This window comes from Rhinopithecus bieti, unplaced genomic scaffold, assembly GCF_001698545.2.
Source record: "Rhinopithecus bieti isolate Rb0 unplaced genomic scaffold, ASM169854v2 scaffold_35536, whole genome shotgun sequence".
NCBI lineage: Eukaryota > Metazoa > Chordata > Mammalia > Primates > Cercopithecidae > Rhinopithecus > Rhinopithecus bieti.
This window is the reverse complement of record NW_016814959.1, coordinates 143,995-165,449: the sequence shown is the minus strand read 5'-3', so window position 1 is coordinate 165,449 and position 21,455 is coordinate 143,995. Positions and strand designations below refer to the sequence as shown.

General features: G+C 38.8%; 1 protein-coding gene across 2 annotated transcripts in view; it reads right to left on the bottom strand.

Moving 5' to 3' along the window:
* The window catches only part of ENPP3 (ectonucleotide pyrophosphatase/phosphodiesterase 3), a 102,830-nt gene that overhangs the window by 47,590 nt on the left and 33,785 nt on the right, over positions 1 to 21,455 (bottom strand). For both annotated transcript variants that reach the window (XM_017852799.1, XM_017852800.1), the window contains exons 8-15: positions 18,344 to 18,423; positions 15,382 to 15,501; positions 14,446 to 14,555; positions 12,839 to 12,904; positions 11,686 to 11,758; positions 6,683 to 6,791; positions 4,323 to 4,451; positions 3,910 to 3,941 (exon numbers count right to left, since the gene is read on the bottom strand). In XM_017852799.1, the coding sequence (XP_017708288.1) occupies positions 3,910 to 3,941; positions 4,323 to 4,451; positions 6,683 to 6,791; positions 11,686 to 11,758; positions 12,839 to 12,904; positions 14,446 to 14,555; positions 15,382 to 15,501; positions 18,344 to 18,423 (719 nt within the window). The remainder of the gene's footprint in view (positions 1 to 3,909; positions 3,942 to 4,322; positions 4,452 to 6,682; positions 6,792 to 11,685; positions 11,759 to 12,838; positions 12,905 to 14,445; positions 14,556 to 15,381; positions 15,502 to 18,343; positions 18,424 to 21,455) is intronic.

The following is a 21,455-nucleotide window of genomic DNA, read 5'->3' as shown; positions in this document are numbered from 1 at the left end:
AAGGATCTAGAACTAGAAGTACCATATGACCCAGCCATCCCATTACTGGGTATATACCCAAAGGATTATAAATCATGTTGCTATAAAGACACATGCACACGTATGTTCATTGCGGCACTATTCACAATAGCAAAGACTTGGAATCAACCCAAATGTCCATCAGTGACAGACTGGATTAAGAAAATGTGCCACATATACACCATGGAATACTATGCAGCCATAAAAAAGGATGAGTTTGTGTCCTTTGTAGGGACATGGATGCAGCTGGAAGCCATCATTCTCAGCAAACTATCACAAGAACAGAAAACTAAACACTGCATGTTCTCACTCATAGGTGGGAACTGAACAATGAGATCACTTGGACTCGGGAAGGGGAACATCACACACTAGGGCCTATTATGGGGAGGGGGGAGGGGGAGGGATTGCACTGGGAGTTATACCTGATGTAAATGACGAGTTGATGGGTGCTGATGAGTTGATAGGTGCAGCACACCAACATGGCACAAGTATACATATGTAACAAATCTGCATGTTGTGCACTTGTACCCTAGAACTTAAAGTATAATAATAAAAAAAAGAAAAAAAAAAGAAAATATGTTGCTTAGTGTGGCCATTTTCATCAATGGTCTTAGCTAGATCTTCTGGATAAGTTGCTGCAGCTTCTATGTCATCACAAATACTTGCTGCTTCACCTTGCACTTTTCTGTTATGAAGAAGGCTTTTTTTTTTTTTTTCCTTTTAGATACAGTCTCACTCTGTTGACCAGGTTAGAGTGCAGTGGCGTGATCTCAGCTCCTTGCAACCTCCGCCTTCCAGGTTCAAGCAATTCTCCTGCCTCAGCCTCCCAAGTAGTTGGGATAACAGGTGCCCACCACCATGCCTGGCTAATTTTTTTTGTGTATTTTTAGTAGAGATGGGGTTTCACCATGTTGGCTAGGCTGGTTCCAAACTCCTGACCTCAAGTGGTCCAGCCTCCTCAGCCTCCCAAAGTACGAGGATTACAGGTATGAGTCACCTCACCTGGCCAGAAGGTTTCTTCCTTTAAACCTCACTAACAAACCTCTGCTAGCTTTAAACTTTTCTTCTGCAACTTCCTCACGCATCTCAGCTTTCATAAAGTTGAAGAGAGTTAGTGTTCTGCTCTGAATTAGGTTTTGCCTTAAAAGACTGTTGTGGCTGGTTGATTTTCTTTCCAGCCACCAAAACTTTCTCCATGTCAGCAATGAGGCTGTTTCGCTTTGTTATTGTTTATGTATTCACTAGAATAGCACTTGTCATTTCCTTCAAGAACTTTTCCTTTGTTTTGACAATTTGGCTAATTGTCTGGTGCAACAGGCTTAGCTTTTGGCCTATCTTAACTTTCAATATGCCTTCGTCATTAAGCTTAATCATTTCTAGCTTTTGATTTAAAATGAGAAATGTATAACTATTCCTTTTACTTTAACATTTAGAAGCCATTGTAGTGTTACTAATTGGCCTAATTTCAATATCGTTATGCCTCAGGGAATAGAGTCCAGAGGAGAGGAGAGGGACGGGAAGGGAAAGAGCCAGTTTGTGGAGCAATCAGCACTCACGTAACATTTGTCTGTTAAGTTTGCCATCTTCTGTGGGTAGGATTCAGGGTGTCCCAAAACAATTACAATAGTAACATCAAAGATAACTGATCACACATCACCAGAGCATATATAATAATAATGAAAAATTTGAAGTTCTGTGAGAATTAACAAAAGGTGAGACAGAGACACGAAGTGGGCACATGCTGTTGAAAAAATGGCACTGGATAGACGTGCTCAATGCAGAGTTGCCACGAAACCTTCAATTGGTAAAAAATGCAACATCTGCAAAGCACAATGCAGTGAAGCACAATAAACCAAGGTAAGCCTGTAGCTGCATACCCCCTGTACTCAAATAGTTATAGTCGCATTGCAAACAATAGTGAACTCATGAATTTCATGTAGCAGATGTATATTTGTGAATATATTTTAAATATTTAACTATAAAAACTATTCCATCATGGTTTTGGTTTGCATTTTTCTGAAAATTAATGAAGCTGAGTATTTTTTCACATGTTTGCTGGCTACTTGCATGTCTTCTTTTAAGAAGTGTCTCTTCATTTCTTTTGCCCGCTTTTTAATGGGGTTATTTGTTTTTTGCTTGTTGATTTGTTTAAATTCCCTATAGATTCTGGATATTAGGCCCTTCTTGGATGTGTAGTTTGTGAATATCTTCTCCCATTCTGTAGGCTGTTTGCTCTGTTGATAGTTTCTTTGGCTATGCAGAAGCTCTTAGTTTAATTAGGTCTCACCTGTCTATTTTTTGTTTTGCTGTAATTGCTTTTGGGGACTTAGCCAAAAATTATTTGCCAAGACCCAGGTCAAGAAGGGTATTTCCTAGGTTGCCTTCCAGGATTTTTATAGTTTGAGGTCTTACATTTAAATGTTTAATCCATTTTGAGTTAATTTTTATATATGGCAAAAGGTAGGGGTCTGGTTTCAGCATCCACATGGCTGGCTAGTTATCCCAGCACCGCTTATTGAGTCCTTTCCCAGTTGCTTGTTTTTGTCAGCAAATCACAACCACAATGAGATACCATCTCACACTAGTCAGAATGGCCACCCCTCAAAAGTCAAAAAACAATAGATGGTATGGTGAGGCTTCAGAGAAAAGGAACACTTATATACTGTTGGTGGAAGAGTAAATTAGGCCAGCCACTGTGGAAAGCAGTCTAGAGATTTCTCAAAGAACTTAAAACAGAGATATGATTCTACCCAGCGATTCCATTACTGTGTATATACCCCTCTGCCAAAATAAACCATTCTATCAAAAACACACATACACTCATATGTGTATTGCTATATTATTCATAATAGCAAAGACATGGAATCAACTCAGGTGCTCAACAATAGTAGATTAGATAAAGAAAATGTGGTACATATACACCATAGAATACTATGCAGCCATAAAAAAGAATGAAATCATGTTCTTTGCAGCACCATGAATGGAGCTGGAGGCCGTAATCCTAAGCAAATTAACACAGGAACAGAAAACCAAATACTGCATGTTCTCACTTATAAGTGAGAGCTAAACATTGAACACACATTAACATAAGCAGGGGAACAACAGACACTGTGGGCTACTAGAGGGAAGAGGAGGTGTGTGCATTAAAAAACTACTTATTGGGTACAATGCTCACTACTAGGACGATAGACTCCATATTAGAAACCTCAGACTCACACAATATTCCCATTTAACAAATCTGCACATGTACCCTCTGTATCTAACATGAAAGTTGAATTTTTTTTTAAAAAAAGTGAATAAAAGCAAACATTGTAAAGGTAAAATAAATATAAATAAATAAATAACAAAACTATTACAGAAGACCATTCCAGGTCTCTCCAGGAGTAGTGAATTGTACTTTCAAAAATATTGCTTTAAGATATCTGGAAGTTTCTCTACTTATTTATTTACAATTTGGGATGTGGGAACCAATCAAAAGCAGTTGCAATTATAGTAGTGAGTAAAGAGATTATCTTTTTGACTTGTAAAAAAAAAAGATCTGTAAGGGGTGTAATTCACTATCCTCTTATATTAGTCACACAAAAAATGAGAAAGACGATGCTACCTGAAGCTAACGGCACCCTTTTGAATGGGACATCAGCCCTTTCAATATAAGCTAGGATTTAGTGCTACTATTATTGCAAACTAATTTCTTTGGATGTGTCTGCTCCAAAATGAAAACAACTAAGATAAAAGCAACTCATACGCATATAAAATAATGTTGATGGAAGGTTTAAAAAATAAATTCCAAGTAGCTTAGACTTAGAAATATAAAATATGAATTTCTCAAAAACCCAGATTAAGGTCATAGCGTTAACTTAAATATATGTATTAAGAATATTGTATACTTACACTGAGGTTTCTAACAATTTCTTCAGAATTAACTGTTTCAAAAGAAAAAGAAATAAATGACATTACAATTGATAACAAACAAATGCAAAGAACGTGAACCACTCAGATGAATTTGATACATTCACTTATTAGTAACTATGATCTGATAAAATTAAATTAAAAATTATTTCAAGCAAAGAATTATTTTAGCATTTAGAACACAGTAGGATATAGTTCAACTTAACAATATTAGATATTACCATAGACTTTATAGAATGTACTTAAGCATGGGAATTGCCCACTTGTTTCTGTGTGGTCTTCTCAAGAAGTCAGTAGGGGGTCTGATAATCCCAACTTCCTCTCAGAATTAGAGAACCACGGTTATTCATTTTTAGTTTTACCCTTTTTTTTCATATAGGTGTCCTCATACTTACAACTAAAAAAGTCATGAGGTACATTAAGAGATCTGATGCGGGGGGCAGGCCCTTCGTACATGTAGAAATTTATTCTGGGAAAATAATCCGTCATGTATTCCATCTTGTCACAATAAGTCTGGTCCATTCCTGAATCAAAAAATAATCACAATAATCCACTGAACATATATAAATGACAACAGTTGATCTCCGTCATGTCAAATAGAAGACATTTTATGTTACAGATCTCAAACCAAGTTTCACTGAGAAGTTACACAATTCACTGTATTACTTTACTCTGGCAGAAAATTGTGGCAGTGGGGAAGGGTCATGTTTGAGGGAAGCACAGATGGGTATTATAAACAGATCATTTGTTCAACGTATAATAGATTAATGGAAGTAATTCTTACTTTTAAAAGTATATTATTTAGGCTGTGGCTCACACCTGTAATCCTAACACTTTGGGAGGCCGAGGTGGGTGGCTCACTTGAGGCCAGGAGTTCGAGACCAGCCTAGCCAACATGATAAACCCAATCTCTACCAAAAAATACAAAAATTAGCCAGACATGGTGGCGTGGTGGCGTGCACCTATAGTCCCATCTACTCAGGAGGCTAAGTCATGAGAATCATTTGAATCTCAAAGGTGGCTGTTGTAGTGAGCCGAGATCATGCCACTTGCATTCTAGCCTAAGTGACAGAACAAGACTCTATCTCAAAAAAAAGTATAAAGTAATTTAAATTTATATAAAGAGTATGTGCTATAAAAAGATCTGGTAGTTAACTTTTTTTATTTGAAGATTTTTCAGACTGCATATAATTTTTTTTTTTTTGAGATAGTCTTGCTGTGTTGCCCAGGCTATAGTGCAGTGGTATATATACCACTGCACTATATATATAGTAGTATATATAGTGCAGTGGTATATGCAGCCTCACTGCAGCCTCCACTTCCTGGGTTCAAGTGATTCTCCTGTCTCAGCCTCCCGAGTAGCTGGGACTACAGGTGTGTGCCACCGCACCCAGCTAATTTTGTATTTTTAGTAGAGACGGGGTTTCACCATATTGGCCAGGATGGTCTCAAACTCCTGACCTCAGGTGATCCGCCAGCCTCGGCCTCCCAAAGTAAGGGGATTACAGGCCTGAGCCATGGTGTCTGGCTTGCATATAAATTATTATTTTAATTAATTTCTTACAAAATTACACAAAAAGTTTCTCTTTAATTTTAAAACCATAGGGCAAAGCGTTAGGGAACAACCTTAGAAATTTTAAAAATACATTACTATGCTTCCCATTATCTGGATGCTCTAAAATATGAACAAAAGTTCTACAGACACACTCTTTTTCCTCCTCATGCCCCATGGCTGGTCCCTTTACAGATATTGGGTCTTGACTTTAAATATCCTCCTCAAGAAGTCACTTTGAACACCCTAGCTAGGAAGGATCTACTCTATATCTAGGAAAGTACCTAGCATTGACTAGGCACTTAAAAAATATCTGTAGAGGCCGGGCGCAGTGGCTCACGCCTGTAATCCCAACACTTTGGGAGGCCGAGGTGGGTGGATCACGAGGTCAGGAGATCAAGACCATCCTGGCTAATATGGTAAAACCCCGTCTCTACTAAAAATACAAAAAATTAGCCAGGTATGGTGGCAGGCGCCTGTAGTCCCAGCTACTCGGGAGGCTGAGGCAGGAAAATGGCGTGAACCCGGGAGGCGGAGCTCGCAGTGAGCCAAGATCGTCCCACTGCACTCCAGCCTGGGCGACAGAGCCAGATGCCATCTCAAAAAAAAAAAAAAAATTCTGTAGAATGAGTGCATATGTACTTCAAAACTGTTTGAATGCATTTTGCATGAGGTGGGAGAGGGTGTCCCCACTGTTTCACTTCCTTTAACATTCAGGTTAATCAAAATCAAGAGTTAACCTCAAGTAGAGAAATGTGAGGTGACAGTAACTTTAAAGATGAAAAGCTATGAATAAACACACATCTATTTACATAACTAAAAAAAATACACACGGTGTGGCAAAACTTGCCAGTTACAGTAAACTGCAGCCAATCTACATGAATGAACCATGGCTGGAATGAAGGCCCCAAAGCACTCTTTAGATTGAATAAAAACCGAACCACATCCCTGTTAAATATCATTAACTCCACTTTTACAAAACATAGTGTCTATGGGTAGGTTTTCAGGACTATTAGAATAATTAAACTAGAAAATTTAATGTAGTCCTCTTTTCATCACAATCTACCACAATTCATTCCTTGCTTCTTCAAGAGACTTTAGGTCTAGAAGTAGAGATTTTAAAATATCACTGTTATCTGTGTATGATTCCTGAAGTGATAAATTATAATCAATAATAAAATAAGAATGTTTTTAAAAGCATACCATGGTCAGCCAGAAGGATGATATTGACACAGTTGTGCAAATTCCTCTGCTTCAGGCCTTCCATCAACATCCCAAAAGCACGATCTACTACCTGTAAGGCTTTAATTACCTAAAAATAATTTGGAGTTAAGATTGTCATAATGAATTGTTTTAGTTAGCCAAACCGTTATCTAATCAAGTAAAAATTAAACACATCTCAGTCTCTGAAATTGCTGGTTTTGAAACAGAACATCAGAGCCCAGCACTAGCACCCATGCTACCATATTTATCAAATACCAATTCCCTAAATTTCTATAAACAAAAATCCAAACCATGCTTCCTACAAAGGAAGATAGACTGCTGGCCAACAAATACGTGAAACCATGCTGAATGTCAACAAACACTATCCAACTGTAACGATTTTCATAGTGATGCTCTAAGTTAGAGAGAAGAGTGGACAGATACTTCCAAGACAGCCTAAAGGTCACACACCTTCCAGAGGGTCATGTGACAATAGGTTTCCAAAGAGTTAAAAACAGCATCTGTAACCCAATAATTCTACTTCTGGGCATTTGTCCTAAGTCAACACTTGGAGTACAAATGGAGACTTGCATACAAACACAGTCATCACATTATTGATTTATAATTTAAATGCAAGGAAAAATAATTTATTTATTTATTTTTAGAGACAGGGTCTTACTCTGTTGCCCAGGCTAGAGTAAAGTGGCACAATCACCGCTCACTGCAGCTTTGATCTTATGGGCTAAAGCAATCCTCCTGTCTCAGCCACCTGAGTAGCTGGCACCACAGGTGGACACCATTATGCCTGGCTAATTCTTTAATTTTTTGTAGAGACTAGCTCTCATTAGGTTTCCCAGGCTAGTCTCAAACTCCTGGGCTCAAGTGATCCTCCTGCCTCGGCCTCTCAAAGTGTTGGAATTACAGGTGTGAGCTAACACGTTTGGCCGCAAGGAAAAATAAATGATGACACATTTTTAAGAAGACTTACTCTATAGTCATGAAAAGATACTTTTAAAGAACAATGGGGCTGGGTGTGGTGGCTCAGGCCTGTAATCCTAACACTTTGGGAGGCTGAGGCGGGTGGATCACCTGAAGTCAGGAGTTCGAGACCAGCCTGCCCAACATGGCGAAACCCCATTTTTACTAAAAATGTAAAAATTAGTTCGGCATGGTGGCAGGCGCCTGTAATTCCAGCTACTCAGGAAGCTGAGGCAGGAGAATCACTTGAACCCCGGGGGGGCGGTGAGCCAAGATTGCAGTACTTCACTCCAGCCTGGGCGAAAGAGCGAAACTCCCTCTCTCCATCCCCCCCCACAAAAAAAAACAATGGCATAGGAAAATAGTCACAAACAACGTTAAGCATTAAAAATGAAAACCAAACTATATACATGTTGCATAATCCTGATTTTGTTTTGAAATATATTTAGTATTTCTTAGTAAACATGCATGCACAGAAAATTAAAAGGAAATATATCAAAGTACTATTGACAGTGGTTGTCTCTAAACAGTAGAATTAGAGTTCATTTTTATTTTATTGTTTATACTCACTGCTTTGTGTTTTTAAATTTTCTACACTTTATGAATATAATTTATGGAACTGACATAAAGTTTAAGTAAATTTCACTGATGTAAATTTTCTGTGTGTGTGTGTGTGTGTGTGTGTTTCCCAGAGAATAAGAAAGCATAATAGCAATGGACTGGGGAAAGAAATGTTTTATCTCTCAGAGTACTGTTATAACAACGATTGCCTCTTTTTTTCTTTTTTTGAGAAAGAATTTTACAAGCCTGATAGAGTTAAGATCTTTAGTGCATTGTCTCTTGAAATCCTCACAGCAAATATTCATGGATGGAGCTACTGGAATGGTCAGTTGTAAAGGTCAGGAAACTTGAGGTTTAAAGAAGTTAAGTGACATGTTCACAGTCCTTCAGTTAATAAGGGACAGTGCAGGACTTGAACACAAGCCGCTCTCTACCTACTGCTCAATCCATCATCAACTCCAAGATGCTTTCCTGGCCTTCAGTCTTAGGGTGACCCGCACCTTGCTTTGCCAGCAAGAGTCACTGTTTCCACCTGTTGTCATGACATAACGTCCCCTTTTACATAGTCATCTGACTCACTGCCCCAACCACACTGAGAACCCCTCCTCTTCTGTCCTCTGCCAGCACCCTGGCATCTGGCTGCCACTGGACTCTTTACAGTTTTGAAATCATCTGTGTACCTGTCTGCCTCTCAAGGACAGCATGAGTTCTCGCAGGGAAGGGATCATGCAACCCAACCCATTACATATTTCTTGAACTCAGATTCTGTCACGAAGTACACACTCGATAGAACATGAAATGCCAGTCCCCAACTCTCACCCAGCCAAAGAAAAGAAACAAGAAATTCCTATAATAGGAAACAACTGAGTAGCTTTGTTAAGTTTGAGTGATAAGTTTTCCACTTAGTGAATGGGCCAAAACAAACTAAAATAGCCTTTTTACTGTCAATTTATAAGTCATATTAACTGTGATTAAAGGTATGTGATTAAAACTAACAATAATAATTAAGAAGTCACAAAACCTTCTACTTCCATTCATTTGCCTCTTCTCCTCAAGTTTTAAGTGACATTTGGTCCTAACCCTTCTATTTTCTCACTTTGCTTTCTCCTTAGGCCATCTCCCCTTCCATGCACCATCTATATGCTGCCAATATCCCAGATCTCACCTCCTTTGAGCTTTAAATCCACATTCATTTGCCTTCTGGACATCTCCATTTGGACAACACAGGCACCTCAATTGCAAAACAAGCATCTCCCCAAACTTACCCTCCTTTAGTGGTCTTATTAATATAAATGGGACCACCTCCCAGCACATGATAGAAACTAGGAAATCAATCTTGATCCCCCAGTCCCCTCACCCAACTCACACTAAGTCATGCCAAGTCTTTCTCCTAAATGAATCTCAGTTATATCTTCTTCCATCCACAATGGTTGCCTCTACCTTAGTCCAAGTCACTGTTATCTCTTTTCTGGAATGTTGGGAAAGCTAACCTGTCTCTTCCCACCTGTCTTTTCCTCTTACAAAATAAAAGTGATCTCTAAACACACACAGATCTGGTCCTGTCACCTCCCTTATTACAATGCTTCTCGTTTTACTTTTTCTAGCCTGCAAGGACTTGGTGCCTGACTCCTTCTCTGGGCTTCCTCTTAGCCCTCTTCCCTGTTTCACAATGCTGCAGACATTGGTGGGAGATAATTCTCATAGCTTGTCCAACAGCTCTGGCACAGCAGAGCACAAATAAGGGTGAGTTGCTACTATTATTCTTACCATGATCACGCTGTCTACTTGCTGAGCCATCTAGCCATTTGTTTGTCAGACCATTTGCTCATTTTATGTGTTCCTCCAATGTGCACAGCTCCTTCCTCAATAAGCCCACTTGCAAATTCTGCTTCCTTTTTGTCACTCAAAGGAGAGTCTCCTAACCAGGCCAAATTTGCACCCTACTCTAGACTAGATTGAGACTGCCTAGATAGATCTCTTGGGGGAAACTTGATCTTTTCCTTTGCAGCACTTTTCAAAATTATACTTAGAATGTACTTGGGTTTTAAACTAGACCACTGAATGGGGGGAAAAAAAGGACATGGTGCCTAATCTCAAGTCAGCTCCTGAGGTACAACGAATGAAAATACAGTGTCCCTTCTCAAATGACAAATCATATCAAACATGGCTAACAGTTAAAATAGAAAAGAACGGCTGGACGAGGTGATTCATGCCTGTAATCCTAGCACTTTGGGAGGCCGAGGCAGGTGGATTACCTGAGGTCAGGAGTTCAAGACCATCCTGGCCAACATGGTGAAACCCCGTCTCTACTAAAAATACAAAAATTAGCCTAGCACAGTGGCGCGTGCCTGTAATCCCAGCTACTCAGGAGGCTGAGACAGGAGAATTGCTTGAACTCAGGACATGGAGGTTGCAGAGAGCCGAGACTGCACCACTGCACTCCAGCCTGGGTGACAGAGCAAGACGCCACCTCAAAAAATAAATAAATAAAAAATAAAATAACATAAAAAGAAGGCATGGTAAATATATTTTAGATAGTTCACGCTTAGAGTAACCTGAAAAGGCATACAATTCTGTGATACAGTCTAGAGCTGTGCAGGAATATAACAGAGGCCCAAGGCTTAAAAGTGGTGAGGCTTGAGCAAGTCTCTATATTATGAATCATTTTGGCCTAATAGGAAGGAAGGAAGGAAAAAAAGCTTTTCTGAGAAATTACAAAGGCATGATGCCAGAACGAATATGCTTGCATTCCAATTGAGGGCAATTGCTCAATGAGTTTCCATGGGGTGGGGAAATGCCATACTCATGGCAGCCTTTGCAACTTTCCATTGTGTCCAAGACAATAGAGGCTTTAGTGGAGTTTAGAAGACAGAATGGCTTGTTTTGCTAAAAGCAATATTTAAGGACTATGTTTGTGTGGTAAAATCATAACAGAATGGCCTAGATAATGAATAAACTTATATTAGAGAGTCCACTTCAATGATAATGGGAGCCTAGAAGGGAAATAACTCTGCCTGAGGTAATAACATGTTAAATCCAATTATAAGGAACTTATAAATGAACTGTGGGAGACTAGACAGCTGGATATACCACAATGGACTTGCAGGTGACTTAGCCTGAAATACACCACACTAGTATGAATCGGTTTGTATAGTATCTAGCCTTAATGTTTTCATTATATGCAACAACAGTGCCACATCTAAGTATTCAATGAGGGTTTTTCAAATGATTCAAGATATAGTTAATAACGCAGTTGTCCTTTCTAGAATTTCAACTATTTTATGGTTAAGAAGGCAGTTGAACCGTGGCATCCCTTTTATACCTTTAACTATTTTGATCTTATGTATGTATCAAATACATTTGTGCTCAGTAGAAGTTAAAGAATACTATTTTGTTTTGCGGGTTAGGGTTAGATGCTTTTACATTGTTTTGTTTTTTTAAAACAAACAAACAAAAAAACTTACTCTGGCACTGACTGGTCCACCTGCATGTCCAGAGGAATCAGGTTCTTCAAAATACATGGTATAAAAACTGGGTCTAAGGGTAAAATTGAAACAGAAATATATTACCAATTTGCAATAAACTTACAGGCTGGATTGGGGGATTTTGTAGATCTCGGGCTTGCCGGCCATTTCCTTTTCTTTCTCTCTAACCTCCTCCTCTTTGTTCAGACCCGGTAGTTCTACTTGGCTCCAGCAAGGATAGGTTTCCTAACAGGAAGTAAATAAGACTTTCCCAGATATAAGTACTGGTACGCCCCTGTTGTGAAATTCTGTTTTGTTCTTGCAGTTAAGACCAGTTTTGGTGTGCCCCAGTCCTTTCTGTTTCCCGGTTTCTGACTTTTTGCTGATTCTTGGTTCTGTTATACTAAGTTCTTTCTTCTAGTGTCTGGTTTCTGATGCACCGTTTACCTGGAGCTCCTGGTTAGCCTTCAATGAGCCTCCATGCTCACTCCAATCTGTGGGCATGGGCTTGATGGAGCACCTCTGGCTCTTGGAGTCAGTCCTTATAACTGAGTGTCAGGCCTGCTCCCAGCTCTGCTCCATTCCATATCTGGCTTTGGTTCTGTGATATTTGCCTCTGCTCTCTGGTGTTAGCGCTATCTCTGTTGTTCAATAATGTCAACCACATTTTCGAAAACAAAAAGTTACCAGCTCTCAGGAATAATTTCCTTTATTTTATTTTTGAGACAGCGTCTCACTGTGTCACCCAGGCTGAAGGGCAGTGGCATGATCATAGCTCACTGCAGCCTCAAACTTCTGAGCTCAAGCGATCATCCCACCACAGCTTCCCAAGTAGTTAGGACTACAACTGTGTACCACCATGATCAGCTAATTTCTTTACTTTTTTTTAGAGACAGGGTTTCACTGTGTTGTTCAGGCTGGTCCGGGACTCCTGGGCTCAAGTGATCCTCCTGCCTCAACCTCCCAAAGTGCAGGGATTACACAAGTGAGACGCCCCTGCCCAGCCAGGAATAATTCATGAAAAGTGCCCATTAAAAGGCAATGCCACATTGTTTCAAAATAGCCAAAATTGTAATTTAAAGTGAAGAAATAACTTCATTTTTTATCCATATATATGCCACTATGCCAGCACTTTTCTGATACTAGACATTACCTTTCAGCTTTGGGCAGGTCCAGCCATTTTAACAATGTAGAAATCCTCTCTTCATATGGGACACTTCTGAAAAAATAGAGTAGAAATAATTCTTTAAAATGAATCAAATCAAGAATAACTCCATTACATTCCTATTCAGAAAAGTGAATATCTTCAGCTATCCATTTTGTGTTCCTATATAATCACAATACTGAAAGGTATTCACTATTATTCAAAGGGATTTCTATTTATAGATACACTTGCAGCACTATAAATGAAATGCAGATTGTTTTATTTCACCCCACCCTTCTCTCCTTCAGTTTCCCCAAATAAAATAAAAGACAATTGATTATGATCCATTAATTCCATTTTTAAAAATTTATGCATATGCATGTATTGAACATCTATTGACAGATACTATTTGTTCATTCAAAACAGAATTTATCAGTGAGTAAACCAAAGATTACATTCTAGTGCAGGAAGACAAGTAACAAACAATTGACCTAATATAAAAATAAAGTATATAGTGTATTAAAAGGTGACAAATGCTGTGGACAAAAAAAAAAAAAACACTACAGCAGAGTAACTGAGATGAAGGTGGTTTGGAATTTTAAATCTTAAGTATAACTGGGGTAAGACAATATTGAGAAGGTAATTTTTCAACAGAGCCAGAAGGCAGTGAAAGACTAGGCATTCAGATCCATGAAGCAAATCATCTCAGGGAGGGTGAACAGCCAGTGCAATGTCCTGCAGCAGAAGCAAGCCTAGTATGTTGAAGTCCACCAAGGAGTTCAGAGTGAGTACCTGAGGGAGTAGCAGAAGAGGAGGTCAGAGAGGTAAGGGGACACCAGAGGTCATACCACATAGGGCCTTGTAAGCTTTTACTCTGAGTGACACAGGGAGCCACTGAAATTTTGGTGCCAAATAATGCTATAATTGGACTTGCATTTTATTTTATTTTATTTATTTGAGATGGAGTCTCCGTCTGTCACTCAGGCTGGACTACACTGCAGGAGTCCCTGATCTCAGCTCACTGCAACCTCTGCCTCCTGGGTTCAAGCTATTCTCCTGCCTCAGCCTCCAGAGTAGCCAGGATTACAGGCAATGTGCCACAATGCCTGGCTAATTTTTGTATTTTTTCTTCTGGTAGAGATGGGGTTTCACCATGTTGGCCAGGCTGGTCTTGAACTCCTGACCTCAAGTGATCAGTCCACCTCAGCCTTCCAAACTGTTGCGATTACAGGCATGAGCCACTGCACCCGGCTGGACTTGCATTTTAAAGGAATCCCTCTGGTGAGTGGGATGAGACTAGATTATAAAGGATAAGAAGCAGAGAGATGAGTAAAGAGGCAACTGCAGCTAATACAGGCAAGAGATGACAGCTCGAACCAGAGTGGTAATGCTAGAGGTAATAAAAAGTTCTCAGGCTACTTAGATTTTTAATTAGAGCCAAAAGCATTTACTGAGAGACTGCTTGAGTGATATAAAGGAAAGGAATCAATGGTGACTCCCAAGATTTTTGGCTTAAACAACTGGATTAATGGAAATGCCACCAAGATTAAGACAAAAACATCCTGATCATTTCTGCCTAACTGGAAGAATATCTGAAAGAGCTTCACTTCCACTACCGGTTGTAAGGCATGTATATGGAAGGAAAGGAGCCATTTTTAGCCACTTCTGATCCGGGCCAAAAGTAGGTGGCGGCTTTTAAACCTTGATACATTGCTGTCAGCCACATCTGTAAGAAGAGAAAATTTAGGATAAGCGAAAGTCAATAATTACTTTGGGTAGAAATGGTGTACCTTACCAGAAACTAAACAAGATTAACAGTTGCAACATGTATTAAAATTGAAATTTTAATCTTTGTAGCAATTAAAAGATATAATTATCTAAGAATCTGCCTCAAAAACCAAAAACGCAGCAAGCTACTAAGAAGCAAGATCATTTCTTTTCAAACTGGTGAAATTGGATGGTTCCTCTCTCCCTTTGAAAGAATTACAACCTGTAATCCCAGCACTTTGGGAGGCCGAGGCAGGTGGATCACAAGGTCAGGAGATCGAGATCATCCTGGCCAACATGGTGAAACCCCATTTCTACTAAAAATACAAAAAAATTAGCTGGGCGTGGTGGTGCGTCCCTGTAGTCCCAGCTACTCAGGAGGCTGAGGCAGGAGAATTGCTTGAATCCAAGAAGCGGAGGTTACAGTAAACTGAGATCACACCACTGCATGCCAGCCTGGTGACAGAGTAATATTCTGTCTAAAAAAAAAAAAAAAAAATTACAAAACAAAATGAGGAAAAACATTAACAGATAATCTTTCTGAGTAACTTCCAGATAGATACATTTATAACCCAACACCCCAGTTTAAACATAGCTACTTGAGTTAACAGCCATAAATGTTTTAAAAATTCAAGTTACAAATAGTGGTAAAACACCTTCCCACCCTCAGCCCTTAGAAACTATATGAGTGACATAGAACTTGCTCCACTGAGCAAGAAGAGTGACCTCCTGCCACACTGAGAAATGGAGGTTACTTCAGTTGGCACGTGTAGAATGCTACATACTGGTTGCCCATGCCACCAGGCTGGATTATTTTGCTCCTCTGAAGAAAGTGAAAAACTCTTGTTGAGATTTACATCATACATATTATTGTCAATGATGCCATGTGATTCCGGATACAAGCCCTAAAATAATAATTTTAAAAAAGATGTAAGATAAAATATTAGTAAAATAGAAATTTAAAATAAAATAGCACACCATCTATTACTCATATCTAGGAAAGGTACTGTATACCTTTCAGTGTAAAACACCTGGACCTGAACTTAAATATCAGAAGATATTGTCATCCCTTGGCTTTCATAGGGCATGGTTCCATGACCTCCCTAGGTACCAAAATCAGAAGATGTTTAAGTCCCTGCTAGAAAATGGCTTGGGATTTGCATATAACCTATGCATACCCTCCTATATATTTTAATCATCTCTAGATTACTTATAATAGCTAATACAATATACATGCTATGTCAATCATTGTTGTATTGTTTAGGGAATAGTGACAAAAAAAGTCTATACATGTTCAGTACAGATGCAATTTTTTTCCAAATATTTCCTTCCTCCCTTCCTCCCTTCCTTCCTTCCTTCCTTCCTTCCTTCCTTCCTTCCTTCCTTCCTTCCTCTTTCTTTTCTTTCTCTCTTTCTTCCACTTTTATTTTAGGTTTGGGGGTACATCTGAAGGTTTGTTACTTAGGTAAACACGTCATGGGGGTTTGTTGTACGTATTATTTCATCACCCAGCTATTAAGCCGGTACTCAATAATTATCTTTTCTGCTCCTCTCCCTCTTCCCATCCTCCCCACTCAAGCAGACCCCAGTGTCTGTTGTTTCCTCTTTGTGTTAATAAGTTCTTATTATTTAGCTCCCAATTATAAGTGAGAACATGTGGTATTTAGTTTGCTAAGGATGATAGTCTCCAGCTCCATTTATGTTCCCACAAAAAACATGAGCTTGCTTTTTTATGGCTGCATAATATTCTGCGGTATATATGTACCACTTTCTTTATCTAGTCTGTCATTGATGGGCATTTAGGTTGATTCCACCCAAATATTTTTAATTCACAGTTAGTAGAATCCAAGGATTCAGAACCCACACATATGGAGGGCCAAGTGTATATATATATATTTTTTCTAGTTCTACCATGTTCATAGCAGCAAATAAGAGACATTAGGCTGACAGCTTGTCCTGATGGTGTTAATGTAACTTTTGTATGCTTAATAACTGTTTAATTAACTGTTAAACTTTCCCATATTAGAATAATGGTTAGCCACTGGTTATATTATCAATAATAGCAAGGAATTTACTAGCTAGAAGCTTTCTATATATCAAATATCCTGGCTAAATTGTATTAAAGGGTGTTACCAGCATTTTAAAGGCAGCCTGCCAAGTCTCTATCCGTCTTCCCTGCCATCCACCCACCTATCCAACCAATAATTTATTTAATCAAATCCCACATATTTATTTAATCATTGCACACATTTTTATTGAATGCCTATAGATTTTAGGGTCTTTATTTTAGAACATTGCTAGGTATATGAATATGTATGCATATATATGTATAAAAATATATAAATAGTAAATTAATTGCATTTATGCATAATCCCTTATTTTATGTATACATATATGTATATATGGTATATATTTATGTATATATGTATCTACAGTCAATTATTATTTTTCATAGTAGTTCTATAAAGTTGTCATGAACACTAAACTAATGATTGCTGAACCATTGCTCCTAGGAAAAATACAGAGTTAGGTTCCTGAGAGCCTCTGATTACAACAGTTTTGTCTTCTGATCAATACATAACCTTGTTTTATGAGTGTTTTTGTTTGAAATCACCTTATTTTTGTATATTGTTGGTTCACTCATGGTATAACTCAGGCCTGAGCAAAGTTTACCTAACACACATATTTCCTCTGTAAGGCAATTCACAGCCTTCTTGCTCTTAGGAACACCAGAAACCACGTCAGCACTATGCAAGGGGACCATTTTAACTAGTGAAATAACTCCCCTAAAAACATGAGCATATAAAAAGTATGACAGTCAATAAACAGTAAGATTGTGAAAATGATACTTGTTTATAGTATGACAGCTAAAACAAGACAGCAGAATGTCTCCTGGTTAGACCTTAGCTAGGAACATGAGCATTGGGCAACTCAACTTTTTGTGCTTCTTTGTGATGGCTGCAAATGACCATAAATGCACTGTACTTATTGATTTGGGGGTTACAAATAAATTTTAGCAAGTAGGCAAACCCACAAATACAGAATCTGCAAGTAATGAGAATACATACATACATTTGTGTGGGGGTTAAAATTTAAATGTCATAGTTACTGTTCCATAGTAATAAAAGATTTAAAACCCAAAGTAATAAAGACAAATATCCTTTGAGGCAGCGGATGCCTTAAATGTGTTCTAAATCTACCTGTCTTAAATAATTTAATTTTTATTTGAGTTCATTTTAGTCATTCTACCTACATCTTTTTATACACCAAGGATAATTCACTTGCTTTTATTGCTTTATCTAAAGAGATGTGGACAGTGTGAATTCTTTTATGCAAAAGAAGTTCTATCAAGTTAATTGTAATGAAAAGACTAGGAAAGAACAAAATTTCCCGCATCAAAGTAGTTGGCCCTATATATAGGCTACTGTTCCCAGCAGACCTTCAGATAAACAAAGGGCAATCGGAAGACCAGAGGAAAATGGTATTTCTCACATCAAAGGGTCTGTTTTGGGCTCAGCACAGGTGAATTAACCTAATGCTGGACACATATTCATAGTTCATGCCTCACAGCCCTGGATTGGCCTCATATTGAGCCATTCCTTCCAGCCTGAATTCAGCCATGAACTATTCCCACATGTGCTCGAGAAGGGTAAGTCTCAGAACTCCGCCACTTCCTGCCCAAACATGTCTGTCTTATGTGGTCAGTTCTGGTCTTTGGCCTGTCTTACCACTGGGTCAAGCACTCACCGTGACAATGGTGTAATGATTTGGGAAGGTTTTGGTAGGATACATAGCTCTCATGTATTTTGAATGAATTCCACATGTTTCTGCAACAGAATATGGTGAGAAATTAGGAAGTTGTTTCTTCTTCAGTTTTTTGGATAACTAAAATCTGAACATGAAAGTCTCCCAGAAAATAGAAAAAAAACTAAAAAGTTGATTGAAGATGGAAAGAGGTTGAAATTCTGGTCTCTAAGCTTCCTCCATCCCAGGGAATGTCAGTCTTTTAGGAGAGGAGCGAGCTAAATCAAGGTGTATATATTTTTTTCTGAAAGAGCCAGTGATACACATGTTAGGCTTTGCAAGGCCATATGGTCTTTTTTGCAACACCTCTCCACTCTGCCATTGAGGCCCCAAAGCATCCGTAGACAATAAATAAACAAATGAACATGGTCATGTTCCAATAAAACTTTCTTTATAGACATTGAAATTTGAATTTCAGGAAATTTTTACATGTCACAAAATATTCTTATTTTCTTCCAACCATTTAAAAATGTAAAACAGACTAGGCCCAGTGGCTCATACCTGTAATCCCAGCACTTTGGGAAGCTGAGATGGGCAGATCACTTGAGCTCAAGAGTTTGAGGCCAACCTGAGCAACACAGTGAAACCCCATCTCTCCATAAAAATTAAAAATTAGCTAGGTATGGTGACATGCGCCTGTGTAGTCCTAGCTACTCAGGAGGCTGAGGTGGGAGGATTGTTTGAGCCCAGGAGATGGAGTCTGGAGTGAGCTGTTATCGCACCACTGCACTTCAGCCTGGGTGACAGAGTGAAACTCTGTTTCAAATAAATAAATAAACGAATAGATAATTTTTAAAATAAGTAAAACAATTCTCAGTATATATGGCAGGCCATACACAAACGAGCAGAGTGAACCAGATTTGGCCTATGGGCCACAGCTTGCTGACCCCTGAGCTAAATGTACTCTATATTATACACTGCCAGTTTGTTTGCTTTACATAGCATTGGCATCCAGCTGATAGTTCTTACATGTAAAGTATCTAATATAACAAAAGTCAACACTACTGTCTAGACAAATGAAAAAGGATTTCACTTGTATAACTGCATAAGCCTATGTCATGTAGTACTGTTTACAAATTAAGCTAACTTTACTGCTTCTTACTTTTAGTACAGTTTCCATTAGACCAGGGAAGTTTCCTGTGATCTGTGTTTCACAAAGTATGACAGTAATTTAGCTTCATTGTTCTGTTGTTTTCAATCTGTGCAATAACCCTGTTGAAAGAGGTCAGAACCACTGGGGCATATTGCTATTTCCTCTGCAGCAGTGAAGTACAAGAAATTTTCCACAGCAAAAGTGTGTTGCCTCTGCTTCTAAAATAAAGCTTCACCATTATAGATTCTCTTTAGGTCAAAACAAAACATGAAATCGCTTGTCGTCCAAAAAGTCACAAGCTTTGCTGCTGAACACAATGAGTGTTTTCTCAAACAGGCATGGGTTGGTCTCCTTCCCAGCCTCTGATTCAGTAATTTCCTCCTTCAGAATCTTCTAGGGCCCCATGTCAAGTCCACTATACAGGATTCTCTGATGGGTATTGGAAGGTAGGAGATGAAGGAAAGGGAGTTCAAAAAATCTGCTTTTTTTTTCTTTCTTTCTTTCTTTCTTTGTTGAGATGAAGTCTTTCTCTGTCACCCAGGCTAGAGTGCAGTGGCATGATCTCGGCTCATTGCAACTTCTGCCTCCTGGGTTCAACTCCTGCCTCAGCCTCCCAAGTAGCTGGGACTACAGGTGCCCGCCACCATGCCCAGGTAATTTTTGTATTATTTAGTAGAGATGGAGTTTTGTTATGTTGGCCAGGCTGGTCTCGATCTCCTGGCCTCAGGTGATCCACCTGCCTTACCCTTCCAAAGTGCTGGGATTATAGGCATCAGCCCCTGTGCCTGGCCAAAAATTTACATTTTTAACAAGCACCCCAGGTCATCCTAATGTATTTAAGTTTGAGAACTTCTCCAGACTTAATTTATAAAACATAAGATTAAAATAACCTTTATTTTTCTTATTTAATCAATATCACCAATAAGTTAATTTTGATCTCAATTAGGGAAAGACATTTAATATTGTTAAGAAGTCATATAACAAGAAAATAAAATGAGATCCAGTCCACTTACACAATTAAAATAATTTAAGTGGGAAATAATTCATACAATGAACAGATACATAAAGTCAGTTTCAATATCCTTGAAACATGGGTGGCAAACTCGAATTCTTAAATGGTTAAAGCTAGAGGATAAAATAAAATGTAAACTAAGCTACCAGTATTGTGAAAGCATGGCACCACCCTAGTTGTATGATGTCATAAATAAGATACATCTGCTGACTCTCTATAGACTCAAGCTACCGTTTCGTATCACCTGCCCTTGAACCACAGCTACTGAAGAAAGTCTACAGAAAGCACAGTCTTCTACCATGGTTTCTTCCAAATATGAATCATTTAAGTTATGCTTGAACAGACTACTTCTGGAAAGACACGCAGTAAACCAATGAGCAGTTGCTTTTGCAAAGGAAAAGTAGGAAGACCAGGAAAAAGGTTTTGTTCATTTATTTTTACTTATACCCTCGAATATTGCCTTAAAGTGTTTACGTATGTATTTTACTTCTAAAGAAAATTAAAAAAAAGAATATACTAAACAAAATATCTGAAAATATAAAGGAGATAAGCCTATGCAACTAGGTTTATAGTGACTAGAAACTATAAGAAGCAGCAAAGGTCTAAATGGGTGAGTAGGTAAAGCAACCAAAGAATGCAAGGTAGGCTGGGCGTGGTGCTCATGTCTGTAATCCCAGGATTTTGGGAGGCTGAGGCAGACAGATCACCTGAGGTCAGGAGTTCAAGACCAGCCTGGCCAACATGGTAAAACCCTGGCTCTAATAAAAATATAAAAAGTAGCCCAGTTCAGTGGCTCACGCCTGTAATCCCAGATACGTGGGAGGCCAAAGCAAGAGAATTGCTTGAACCCAAGAAGCAGAGGTTACAGTAAGCTGAGATTGCCCCACTGCACTCCAGCCTGGGCAACAGAGTGAGACTCCATCTCAAAAAAAAAAAAAAAAAGAGGGAGA